Source organism: Vigna angularis, chromosome 6 (genome assembly GCF_016808095.1).
Source record: "Vigna angularis cultivar LongXiaoDou No.4 chromosome 6, ASM1680809v1, whole genome shotgun sequence".
NCBI lineage: Eukaryota > Viridiplantae > Streptophyta > Magnoliopsida > Fabales > Fabaceae > Vigna > Vigna angularis.
The window spans coordinates 25,372,867-25,384,659 of record NC_068975.1 but is presented as its reverse complement, the minus strand read 5'-3'; the positions used below and the strand labels follow the sequence as shown (position 1 = coordinate 25,384,659).

The 11,793-nt window shown below is 30.6% G+C and overlaps 2 protein-coding genes and 1 non-coding gene across 4 annotated transcripts; all 3 read left to right on the top strand.

Moving 5' to 3' along the window:
- Positions 1-209: 209 nt before the first annotated feature.
- On the top strand, positions 210-281 carry TRNAN-GUU (transfer RNA asparagine (anticodon GUU)). The gene has a single exon. It is a non-coding gene; the product is annotated as a tRNA-Asn (tRNA).
- Positions 282-3,050: 2,769 nt separating this feature from the next.
- On the top strand, positions 3,051-8,276 carry LOC108343241 (E3 ubiquitin-protein ligase RFI2). Its single transcript, XM_017581387.2, has 6 exons — positions 3,051-3,456; positions 4,500-4,669; positions 5,411-5,469; positions 6,796-6,821; positions 6,916-7,297; positions 7,500-8,276. Exons 1-6 carry the CDS (start codon positions 3,315-3,317, stop codon positions 7,966-7,968), a joined length of 1,248 nt encoding a protein of 415 aa, XP_017436876.1. The 5' UTR covers positions 3,051-3,314; the 3' UTR covers positions 7,969-8,276.
- Positions 8,277-10,047: 1,771 nt separating this feature from the next.
- On the top strand, positions 10,048-11,498 carry LOC108341989 (60S ribosomal protein L22-2). Of its 2 annotated transcripts, none has more exons than XM_017579690.2 (3): positions 10,048-10,199; positions 10,430-10,684; positions 11,165-11,498. In XM_017579690.2, exons 2-3 carry the CDS (start codon positions 10,455-10,457, stop codon positions 11,307-11,309), a joined length of 375 nt encoding a protein of 124 aa, XP_017435179.1. In that variant the 5' UTR covers positions 10,048-10,199; positions 10,430-10,454; the 3' UTR covers positions 11,310-11,498. The 2 variants fall into 2 exon arrangements, with proteins under 2 accessions (XP_017435179.1, XP_017435178.1); XM_017579689.2 differs by having other exon boundaries at positions 10,052-10,204.
- Positions 11,499-11,793: the final 295 nt, after the last annotated feature.

Sequence of the window (11,793 nt, the reverse complement as noted above, 5' to 3'; positions counted from 1 at the left end):
ACACCAAAGATAGGGATATGAATATGAAATGAATGAAATTAGTTTATGGATGTAATATAATGAAATAGAGCCTGTTTGAGGTTCCTATGAAATGAGGCATGGAAGGGAGCCACTGTGAATAAATTTGAAGAGTTACCAAGGAAACTTCGAGTTCCTATTCATGGGTTGAGAACGGGAATTGAACTCTATTAGATCGAATTTTCCGTTGTTCCTAAGTAGCTCAGTGGTAGAGCGGTCGGTTGTTAACTGACTGGTCGTAGGTTCGAATCCTACTTGGGGAGATTGTACGAGGAGAAATAACAATTTAAAACATTTAATAAATTGTTAAAGTATTGTAATATGTGTATTTTATTTAAAATTAGTAGACCAAGAATCAATAGGTAGAATCCAAATAGTAAAACACCAAAAAAAGTTTTATTATTCTAAAAATCTCTATTTAATAATCAATTATCCAAATTTTTTTTTTGAAAAAGGCCAATAATCAATTATAATCAATTATATAACATAATCGATTATTAATGACAGTTGCAAAATGGACTCTTCAATTTTTAACATGTGCTTCGGATGTGAACTTGTGTTGGTAGAAAGAAGTGCTTACATTAGTGTGTCTAAGCTTCATCGTTTTGTGTCTTAAAAATAAGTGATAGTCATCAAGAGGGAAACTCTAACCTTTACCTTTCTTATTCATATGTAACTTCTAGTTATTTGTTACGGATGTGAACTTGTGTTGGTAGAAAGAAGTGCTTACATTAGTGTGTCTAAGCTTCATCCTTTTGTGTCTCAAAAATAAGTGATAGTCATCAAGAAAGAAACTTTAACCTTTACCTTTCTTATTCATATGTAACTTCTAGTTATTTGTTAGTTATTACTTACTCACTTTTTTAGAAAGATTAATCTTAAATAAATGAACCGATATAAAATTATTTATGCAAAAATTTTTATTAAAGAAATCAATTCAGTTCTTGTTTTTGTCCGCCCTGTTAAGTTTGTCCGTCCAAGAACATTCTGTTACATATTTCAAACAAAATTTATATTTAAATTTCAAAAGTTTTTAAAAATTAATTAAATAAGTTTTTTATCCAACTAATTCAAACATATTAACTAATTCATATACCAAAAGAAAAATATTGTAAACCTTATATTGTGTCTTTGTCTTATATGACATTTAGGAGGGCCAATTTCAAAATTACACTGGTCGAATAATTATTTCACCATTTATGGTATATTATAGAATAATAATATAAATTGTTTTAGATATATTTAAGGGAGGAAGAACAATATCAAGAAAATATATACGTGAATTGTTTGTAATTTTATTCATAAAAAAATATAGAAAAATAATTTATAATTTTTCCCGTACAATTATTAGAAAAAGACAACTCCAACCAAAACAAATACTACATCACAATACAAAAAAAGTTTGATGTTTTGATTTTTGTATATATCTAAGCAATTGTTAATTTTAATTATTATTTTTTAAATATTTTAAAGTTAGCAAAATAAATGTGTATAAATATAATTTTTATGTTCTATGTTAAAAATTAATGTATTTTTACCTATTGTACGAAATAAACATTTAAATAATAATAAATAAAATACTTTTTCTACCCATTGTTAAATTAGAACATTTAAAACAAATTAATAAATATTAGGATAAATTATTAATTTAGTGTAGCGTGACTGAAATTTCCTTATGTATTTTCTAAATTACATATATGTGTTTGTTTCATTTTTATAATAATAAAAAATAATAAAAATATAATTATAAATAAAATTAAATGTAAATAACTTTTACAATAAAGGTAATTTTTATTTAGTTTAGAGGTGAATTTTTATTTTTGTTTTAAAAAATAGTTAAACCTAAATACATGGTCAAATAAAAAAGTTTAATTCAAAATTAGTTGTTTAAAGAATAAAATTATTAAGCTAATTATTTTAATTGAAAAAAGTAGTTAAAATAATTTTTACAATTTGTTTATTATGAGTAATTATTTAACTTTTTGTTTATTATGAGTAATTATTCAAGTTTTAAAAAATAATGGTTAAAAGTGTAAAATTGGAAATACGAGAAAAAAAATAAAATTATTATTATTATAAATAATTTTTACTTTAAATATTTTTTATTTATTTTGCAGGTATTATTTTTATTATAAAAATCTATTTTAGTTTAAAAATAATTAAATTTAAAGAACTTACGAAAATTAAAAACAAAATATATACAAAAAAACAAAAAAAAATCTCTGTATAATAGTATAGATAATACATGATATAGAATGATATAATAAATAAAATACTTATTAAATTAACATATTTAAAAAAAGTTAATGCATATTAAATAAATTATTAATGTACCTAATGCATCTAATGAATAAAAAATGGATTTTGCTACAATTATTAATGTATCATTAATTCAATTAATTAATATAATAGATTAACAAATGTATAAAAGTACATTAATTTTTTTTACATAGGATTACACATTTTTGTCAATAAATTAAGTTTTTAGAACAACCGTTTATAAAGCATAGTTTGAAAATCTATCTAAATATATTCTATTTCATATTTATTAATATAATATATTTTCAAATTCAATTTATATAAAAACAAACAAACATACTACTTTAAAATATCCTTTAAAATAATAATATTTTTATTTTTGCATATTAATATATATATTTATTTATTTATTTATTGATAAAGAATCAAGTTTATTTTCAATTAAATATTTTCCCTAATTAAATTCTTGAATTGTTATGAAAATGTTAAAAGATAAAAAATATTGTGTCGTATTTTATTTGTCTTTGTAATAATCCATCCACTGAAACCTAAACATATAAGAGAAAAGTGTAGTATTAATTTAATTTATTTTTCTTATAAATGCAGAAATTATTATAATTGTAGTATAATAAATAAAAATTAGAATTGGTGAGTAACGTAGAGAGAAAGAGAGAAGGGGTTCAACCATAATTAAATGAAAGTAATAAAGAAATGAATAAAGTTGTTTTGTTTGGACAACAGTTTTAGAAATCCAACCGCAGCAACATCTAACGGTCCAAGTTTAAGAAACGAAGAGAAAATAAAAACACAAAGAGAAAGAGATTTTGCTTTGCTGCCATCCGTTCCTCAAACTCCAAACCTTCTTCTCCTTTCTCTACTGAACCAAACCAAAAACAAAAAGATAGTTTAGAATTTAGATCTCACCTGTTTTATTACCTTGTTTTCGAATACACGTAACATTCGTGTTTCTCCCAATTTGTGTGTGGCGTCAATCGTGTTACAGTGACGTGATGCCATCTTAGGGTTTTTGATTTGCGATGGGTCTTGGAAACGATGACGATGATGGAGACACGAAGAAGTCCTTTGGTTCAGTGGCTTGTTCGATTTGCCTTGAGTTTGTTTCGGATAACGGGGATAGATCCTGGGCCAAGCTTCAATGCGGACATGAATTTCATCTTGGTATGTTTTATGTAGATTGCGCTGTTTTGTTTTTTAATTATTTCGATTTGACGCTATTAGAATTGTTGGATTGAAGTTTGGACAATCGAGATCTGAGGGTTTTTTTTATTTATTTTATTTTCTGTCGGATGAGAGGATTGAGGATGATCAAATTTTGGTGATGATGTACTCGCAATTGTGTTAACCGTGCTACTGGATTGACCTGTTTTTGTGTATATGATGATTTAGGAGATGTTATTATGATGTTTGAGGGGTTGGTGGTATTTTTGTGAGGTTGTTTAGAATAGCTTGATTGCTTGAGTAAGCTGTGGTGGATTGAATTCAATATCTGAATATAGGTTCCTCTGTTGACGGTGGTAAATAAGAGCGTGGGGGAGGGAGAAAGTCGTTTGTGTTTTGTTATTTTTTTTTTCTGAAAAGGGTAAAGGGAGCTTGTAGGTGGATCATTCTCTTATTTTTCCCATTCGATGCTGTGTTTCTCTGGTGGAGATATAGTGGCGAACTCCGAATAGTTGTTTTATGAATGAATATGGATAAGAATATTCCTCCAATTTCCTCAATTTTGTTGAATTGCCTGAAGTTAACTCTTTTGGAAGACATTCAATTCAATACTCCTCAACTTGATTGCGTAGTTTCCTAAATTAGGCCTAATTAAATTATATGTATTCCATTAGTATCATTACAAGCTATCATATAAAACATTGTTAATTATCTGTCCAAAAAATGATAGATTGGTTTTGATTACCTGGGAAAATCTTAATGTTAAATCAAAGTGTCTTTCCCCTGACTTGAACCAGTAGCCTATATATAAAACACGCTCACCCCAACAGCCTGTTCTGTTTAGAAAAGTTAGAATGAAAATTTCATGGTTTATACTATTACGTTATTTCAAAACATTTGGTTTTATGGATGCACTTTTTTCTTTCGATGCAATACTGCTTGGTTTCATGTTTTAATGAACCCAATTTTTAACAACCTGATAGCTGCATCTGCACAGCATCATGTCACATTGCTATACTTATTATATTCTTTATATTGTTCAGACTGCATTGGCTCGCACTTCAATGTAAAGGGGGCAATGCAGTGCCCCAATTGTCGTAAGATTGAGAAAGGTCAGTGGCTTTATGCTAATGGTGGTCGATCATATCCAGAATTTAGCATGGACGAATGGTCTCAAGATGAGGATCTGTATGATGTTAGCTACTCTGAAATGGTAATAGAAACTGCAAGTGGCCTTATAATTGTTTCTCTATTACGGCATATTTATGTGTTTGCATTGGCTCATTTTACAGTGGGCCTTAAATTTAGTCCTGCAAATTAATGTCGGTTGCTATTTGTGAAAATCAGTCTTAAATGTTTGTTGTATTAGTCAGTGCTACCAAATACTGCTGTCCAGTTGAAAGACGTGATCTTAGAGGGACATTAATCGTTTATGATCCTAACCTGTATCTACATTTGATCTTCTACTGATTTTGAGTAACTTAAGTTGCAAACTAGTCTTAAGTAAAACTAGCTTATTTGTTTTTAATCATATCTAAGACTACAAAACTGCAAACATTTAATTTGCTATATCAAAAAGGATTTACCAGATAATGTTGTAGTAGGATATTGTATGAGAGCACAGATGAGGAGGGAAGGAAAAATTGAATGATGTGTGCATTTCCACTTAAAAAATCAAATATGTAATATTTCAATGTCTTTGACTTGGTTTGAATTTGAACTCCTACTCTTCTGCTTCATATTTTTTTTGCCTATTTCTATACTTTTGATGCTCTTTGAAATCCCTATTGGTGCATTATTTTCCTCCATTATTGCTTCCAGTGCATTGTTCTAGCTGATATCTCTTTTATATGTATGTATGTATGTAATTATCTCATTCTTTTCCATTTGTATGCAGATAGATAGATTCCATTTACTATGTTAGCTAAACGTTAGTTCTAAATGGTTTTTGCAGTCCTTTGGCGTTCACTGGTGCCCATTTGGAAACTTGACCCGGCTTCCTTCATCTTTCGAGTACGGTTATGAATTTTCATGCTGACTAATCTGTGTTCTAATTCCCATTGATGATATTCCTTTGTTCTTTTAAGTGCCTTGCCCTGAGAAAACATGCATATGGATTTTTGTGAAGGCTGTTTCTAAGACATAATTGGTGTTTACTGTTATGGATACCATTGATTTGTTTTTAGGTCCCACACATGTTATAAAAGGTTAACAAGATGTGCTTAGCTTCTGAACCAAATTAGGTTAGTAAAGTTAAATCTCAAATGTGGTTAAAATATTAAAGCCATCAGAATTCTTAAATTTGGATTATATTTTAGAATAAGAATTTTGAGAACTTAGAGGGGGATAAATGGATATCTTGAAGCAAGAGTTCAGAATTCAAGAGAGTAGTAGTAGCATCAGTAGAATTTGAAAAGGTATTTCTAAGTTACTCCATAAAGTCTTTGTATTCAGTAGGACTTAATTTCCAATTGATCCAGGACAGAACGTCCCGTATTGCCTTGTATGCACATTACTTCTAATACGGAAATATAATTCTTTATGAAAAAATTGCATATAAGAATTCTTAATAAAAGAATATTTCAAGTTGAATTCTAATATTCAAGTTGACATCACACTTCTCATATCTTCATTAAGTAGAACAAAAACGAGTCTGTATGAAATCAGGCTGGTTTTTGGGTTTATATTTCCCTGGATTTAACTGTTCTGTCATCTAAAATCTGTAACAATAGTAAAGGGAGTAACACCATTTGCTCTACACATTTTGTTAGCTCTTGACTACTCTCCAAACCTTTCACTGTTCTCTTTCAAACTTCTTTGTGTTAAACCTTTTTTTTCAGATAGCCATGCCACTAGTGCAAAGTATGTACTGGATTTGATGATGATTAATAGATCTGACTAACTACCTTTGGTGGAATCTCTTCTCTCAATAATGTTTTTTCAGTCCAGAAAGCTCAAACCAAGACTTTTTTTAAGGGTACTAAACACAGTTTCATTCGGAACAATGATTTATTGGTGTTAACTGTTAAAAAGATGTCAAACTTAATATTTTTTCAATAAATTAAAAAAATGCAGACAGACAAGCACTACCAACGTAAGATTGGTTTAGAAATTAGAATGCTACTGTGGGGTTCCAAACTAATTTCTGTTCTGTTACTATTTGGAGCAAAATCATGGTATCTGACAGACATGTTGAAATGGAAGATTGGTTGTGATTGAATAGAATGTTGGAATTGTGGGTGATTTAGAGAAGGAAAATTTGGTGCTAATGCTGCTTCCTCCTAAAAGGAAGTTTTTCTAATAAAATGGTAGCTTATATTCTGCTTTTTATTTTTCCAGGGAAGGGGATTTTTCATCAACTGCATGTAAGATCCTTTTTCATTTCCTGAACATTAGCCTCCTTTTCATCTACCTAGCATTTGACATAATTCGTTATTCATCTTGAACTTTGAGATGCAGATCCTGATATGCTGGGACATCAAGCTATATTTGCTGAACATGCAGCAGCTGTATCATCTTCTAGTCATCCTTGCCCATATATTGCCTACTTTGGACCAATACATCCCTCCACTTCCAACTCTGGTGGAACAGTTTCCGAAGCTTCTAATTTCAGCCACTGGAATGGTGTACCTGGTGACATGCCAACCTCCTACACATTTCCTGCTGTTGATCTTCATTATCACAGTTGGGATCACAATTCCTCTCATTTTTCTTCTGCCAGCAGCCGTCTAGGCACCACAGATCAGATCTCAGTATCACCTGGTAGTCAAAGGCCAGCCAGGGGTGTTTCAGAGGTCCCCAGATCCGGATCTTTTATGCATCCCTTCCTTGTTGGTCACAGGTAACCCGTTTATAATTTGTGTACATACTTGGATGCTTTAGTATTTGTGGAAGTTACTAAGTTAGTATATTGCTTAGGCCTCAAATTTATAGGCTCGTAGTGTTGTATGCTGTCAAATACTTAAAGAAATCGGGTTAATTTAATTGATCGATTAAAAATCGATGGAACTAGACATCTGATGCATCTGCGTGTAATTCTGAAGTTCTGCTGCTAGGGCTGGGAACACTGTTCCATCTTCAATGATCCCTCCTTATCCTGGTAGCAATGCTCGGGCCCGTGATAGAGTTCAGGCTCTTCAAGCATACTATCAACCTCAGAGACATCATAATTCTGCCTCAGTACGGACACCTGTTGCTTCTAGCACTCGAAGATCCAGTAGTCATAGTGGGTCAGTTCACTTACCACCAGTGGCCTCGTCACCGGACCAAAGTAGTGGCTTCGTTTATATCCCAGGTTCTTCAGCACACAATTTTCCAGAAGAAACTCATCTACATAGTCGCTTCCATGCTTGGGAAAGAGATCATTTGCCTTCATTGGCATTAAACCATGTTGGTAGAGAATCAAGTTGGCGAGCATACCACCAGACTGCCAGTGTGTCAGACCCAAGTATCAGATCCAGCAGCTTTCGATTACGGCATGAATCGGAAAGAATGCCTTCACAAAATCGGTGATATACTTTTTTTATGTCAAATGACATCTATTGTGGGAAATCAAAATTTATGTTTGCTTGAGAAACATTACATAATGCTTTTAGCCTGGCTGGCATGTTATGACAGACTATATACTCTGGCTAGCCTTGGAATTCATGTTTCTGGCAGCCATGTGGCAGTTTGATGGACATTGGTCTCCTCTAGTTTCTCTGCCTAGGAGGGCATAAAATAAGATCATATTTAGCTGGCAAATTAGGTTTTGGAAGAAATACTGGTGCATTGTCATCTCAAGTGATGAATTAGTAATGAGAGCATTTGTGGTTGGATTATTGTAGAGTATAAATTATTTACTTCTCAATCATCGAGGCTCATGCAAAATTTGGTGTATCGAGAATACACTTAATCTTACCTCTAAATTGCATGTTAATCTTGGGTGGGGTGATAGCCCGTGTTAGATATATAAAAATAAGTGAAATCCAAGCATTCTAAGTATTTCGAAATTTTCAAAATATGTTAAAGTTTATCAAGATTTTTTAACTTCTTGGCTAAAAAAAATGTTTTCAGCAACAAAAATCACCCAAAAAGTAGGTACATTTTTGTTCTTTGGATTCAAAAATTTGATTAATTTAATTGCTGTAGTTTTCCTAATATCGAAAGGACAGGACTTAGTTTGAATATCTTGCAAACTCATTAAACTTAAAATAAAACAAACATAAAATGTATTATTATTAATTTTTATTTCAGACTTTACTTAATCACTTATTTTTTATTAATTTTTATTTGTGACTTGGATCCACATATTAAACATGCAAATGCCTACTTTGAAAAATTCAAGATAACTCGTTTTTCGGTTCTCAACTTTTTCACTCGCTTAATGCATCTTTTTCTTGGGTAAAAATCCATAATTTAAGAGATACTAATGAAAATAAAATAGTTGATAATTCATTCTAAACCAAGTTCGAATTTAACTAACCTTCACTCACAAATGTTATATGCTTTATACTTCTAAACCTAATAAAAACATAACGTTGTTACAAAACTGTAAAATTGCAAATGATACTGTTGTTCAAAACAAAATTAATATCAAAACTTATTATAATGAAAGATAATGATAAAGTAATATCGAAAAAATAACACTTAATAATATAATGATGTTTTTAAAAATTAACAATAAAGAAACATTACAATTGTTAAAATCCAATATGAAAACTTAAATATTTTGGTAATAGAAAAACAATCATAAATTATATTTATATATTGAAATTCAAAAGTTAAATAGTGCTATTTTTGTAAAATAAATACAAATAATGACCCTATATTACTACCAAAATGATACAAAATCGTAGAAATTAAAAAATAATAAAAACATTTATATAAAATCTGAAATGCGAATCATACTTAAATAATGTTATTATTATAAAAAAAATGAAAATAATATTAAAATATCAAACAACTATTGACAACAGTGACATTACGAAGCAATAATAACTTTTTAAAATATGTAAATAATAATGTAATGAACTACTAGTAAAATGATTTTAAAAGAAAGACAGATGATATATATGAAACAGAGTTTCTATACCATTATATAGATATTCATTAAGAAAATGAATAAGACCAACATGGAGGATGAAGAAAATAGTAAATAATAAAAAATTTGTATGTCATACTTTTTATTTAGGTGAGAGAAAATTTACGATATGTAATGAAAGAAAAATCGAACATAGAATTGAGAATTTCCTATTATTTTAGAACACAATTTTTGATAAATGTTTTATTATATGGTGAGGGGGAAAATCATACAATTAAAAAAATATAACTAATATTCGTTTAATTTAACATATCTGTTTCATTCCTAAACTTTATTTGTTCAGTTTCATGTTTCGAGCTTTATTTAAGAAAACAAGAAATATTGTTTTCTTCGTTCCATCATTCTAGTTTCGTTTATCTGGTACTTATAAAGTGTTAACTTTATTTTTTCATTTATAAATAAAAAAAAACTGTGAAAATTATAGGCACAATAATATATGTCGTGTTAAAAAAGTATAGCATATATAATAATAACATGTTCTAATATTCATACCAAGAGGAGGAAAAATGAATATCCTAGATAAATCAATATTAAAAAAAAAAAAAACATAAAACGCAGGTCTGGATCCATCATATAAAAACTGAAATCCAAACCCTAAATATCCACTGCGGTTCTCATCTCTTCCCAATCCTAACCTCACCGCCGCATCTTCACGTCTCTCGTACGGTACTACTCTTTTTATCTTCTATGCAATTTCTTCTTCTTCTCCTTCTTCGTCAATAACTAAGGCAAATTAGGGTTTTCACCGTATTTTAGTCTGTTTTATTATTCGTTACTTGAAGGTTTCACTGCCTTTTTTTTTCTATTTGATTAGCAAAAAATCGATTCCCATGGATTTCGATCAAATGATGTAAGTCACATAGCATAAACCATTTTCGTGTGTGGATGCAGAGGTGCGTATAATATAACAGGAAAAATGAGTCGAGGAAGTGCAGCAGGAGCGAAGGGGAAGAAGAAGGGGGCGACATTCACCATTGACTGTGCAAAGCCAGTGGAAGACAAGATCATGGACATTGCTTCTCTCGAGAAGTTTCTTCAAGAGAGGATCAAGGTCGGTGGCAAGGCTGGTGCCCTCGGTGACTCTGTTACTGTTACCCGCGAGAAGACCAAGATCATTGTCACCTCTGACAGTAACTTCTCCAAAAGGTGATTTTCGATGTATTACTGCATATAAAACGTGTAGGGCGATAGATTGCTTATATATCCGAAGTTTAGTAGCAGAATTTTTTAAATAGAGGTCGCTGTAAATGTTAGGGTTCTTTAATATTATGGTTAGTTGCTGACAAATGCCATTGATATGACCACAATTGTCGTGGTTTTTAATCGTGCATAACATTTTGTCAATGTGTTTGGATTAAATTTTGGATCGGGAAAATGTGACGGTATAATAAATTGAGTTTCTTTGATTAGCTAAATGTTCTTAACCTTTATAGAAATTCTTTTTGCATAACTTTCCCAAGGGTAAGGACATGATTATGGGAGAAAGAAACATAGTTCATTTTACCTTGTATACTTTTACATAAGTGCCAATTCATCCAAGTCGTATTGTGATTAGAACTTTTCTTTTTCATTTATCTTGATATCGTGAATTAGGGTGTAAGTGTTTGTCTGCCTGTATTGTTCCAGGTATCTGAAGTACTTGACTAAGAAGTACTTGAAGAAACACAATGTGCGAGACTGGCTCAGAGTGATTGCTTCGAACAAGGATAGAAATGTTTATGAATTGAGGTACTTCAACATTGCTGAGAATGAGGGTGAGGAGGAAGATTAGTTGTCTGATAGCACCTTATTCTCTGAGTGTTTTGTTTACACTTTTCTTATAGCTAGCTTCCTTTTTGGCAAGGATTGCTTGATATAACCGTACTTTGTTTTGATCAGTTGCAATTTAACATTTTTTATCATTTAAGAATTTTGTACTTTTAATGTTAGATGGGAATGGAGTTTGCATATTATTCTGTTTTGTCTTAGTCTTTAATATGGTTAAATTGCATAATGTTCCTTTCCACAATGTCAAATAATTTACCACTTCCTAGATCAGCTCGTGCTCATTCTGCTCCCTATTGTCCATTACCAAATTGTTTGCACGTGGTTGATAGTTTGTTGATTGTTTGTCCATTGTTCAGCATTGGGGGAATTATTTTTGGATAGTTATGTTGCTTGGTTGGGCAAATTTTCAGTGGATGCTGTGCGAATCATTGATTTTGGAAAAAGTGAATTTTCTTAACATTCCTCCTAGGTTGAATTGTCTTGGTTAT

Bases quoted from the DNA above. Each gene is read 5' to 3' on its own strand.
- LOC108343241 (XM_017581387.2), top strand. From the start codon at position 3,315: ATGGGTCTTGGAAACGATGACGATGATGGAGACACGAAGAAGTCCTTT. The intron at 3,457-4,499 runs GTATGTTTTATG...TATATTGTTCAG, and splicing joins CGGACATGAATTTCATCTTG to ACTGCATTGGCTCGCACTTC. The intron at 4,670-5,410 runs GTAATAGAAACT...TGGTTTTTGCAG, and splicing joins ATGTTAGCTACTCTGAAATG to TCCTTTGGCGTTCACTGGTG.
- LOC108341989 (XM_017579690.2), top strand. From the start codon at position 10,455: ATGAGTCGAGGAAGTGCAGCAGGAGCGAAGGGGAAGAAGAAGGGGGCG. The intron at 10,685-11,164 runs GTGATTTTCGAT...GTATTGTTCCAG, and splicing joins GACAGTAACTTCTCCAAAAG to GTATCTGAAGTACTTGACTA.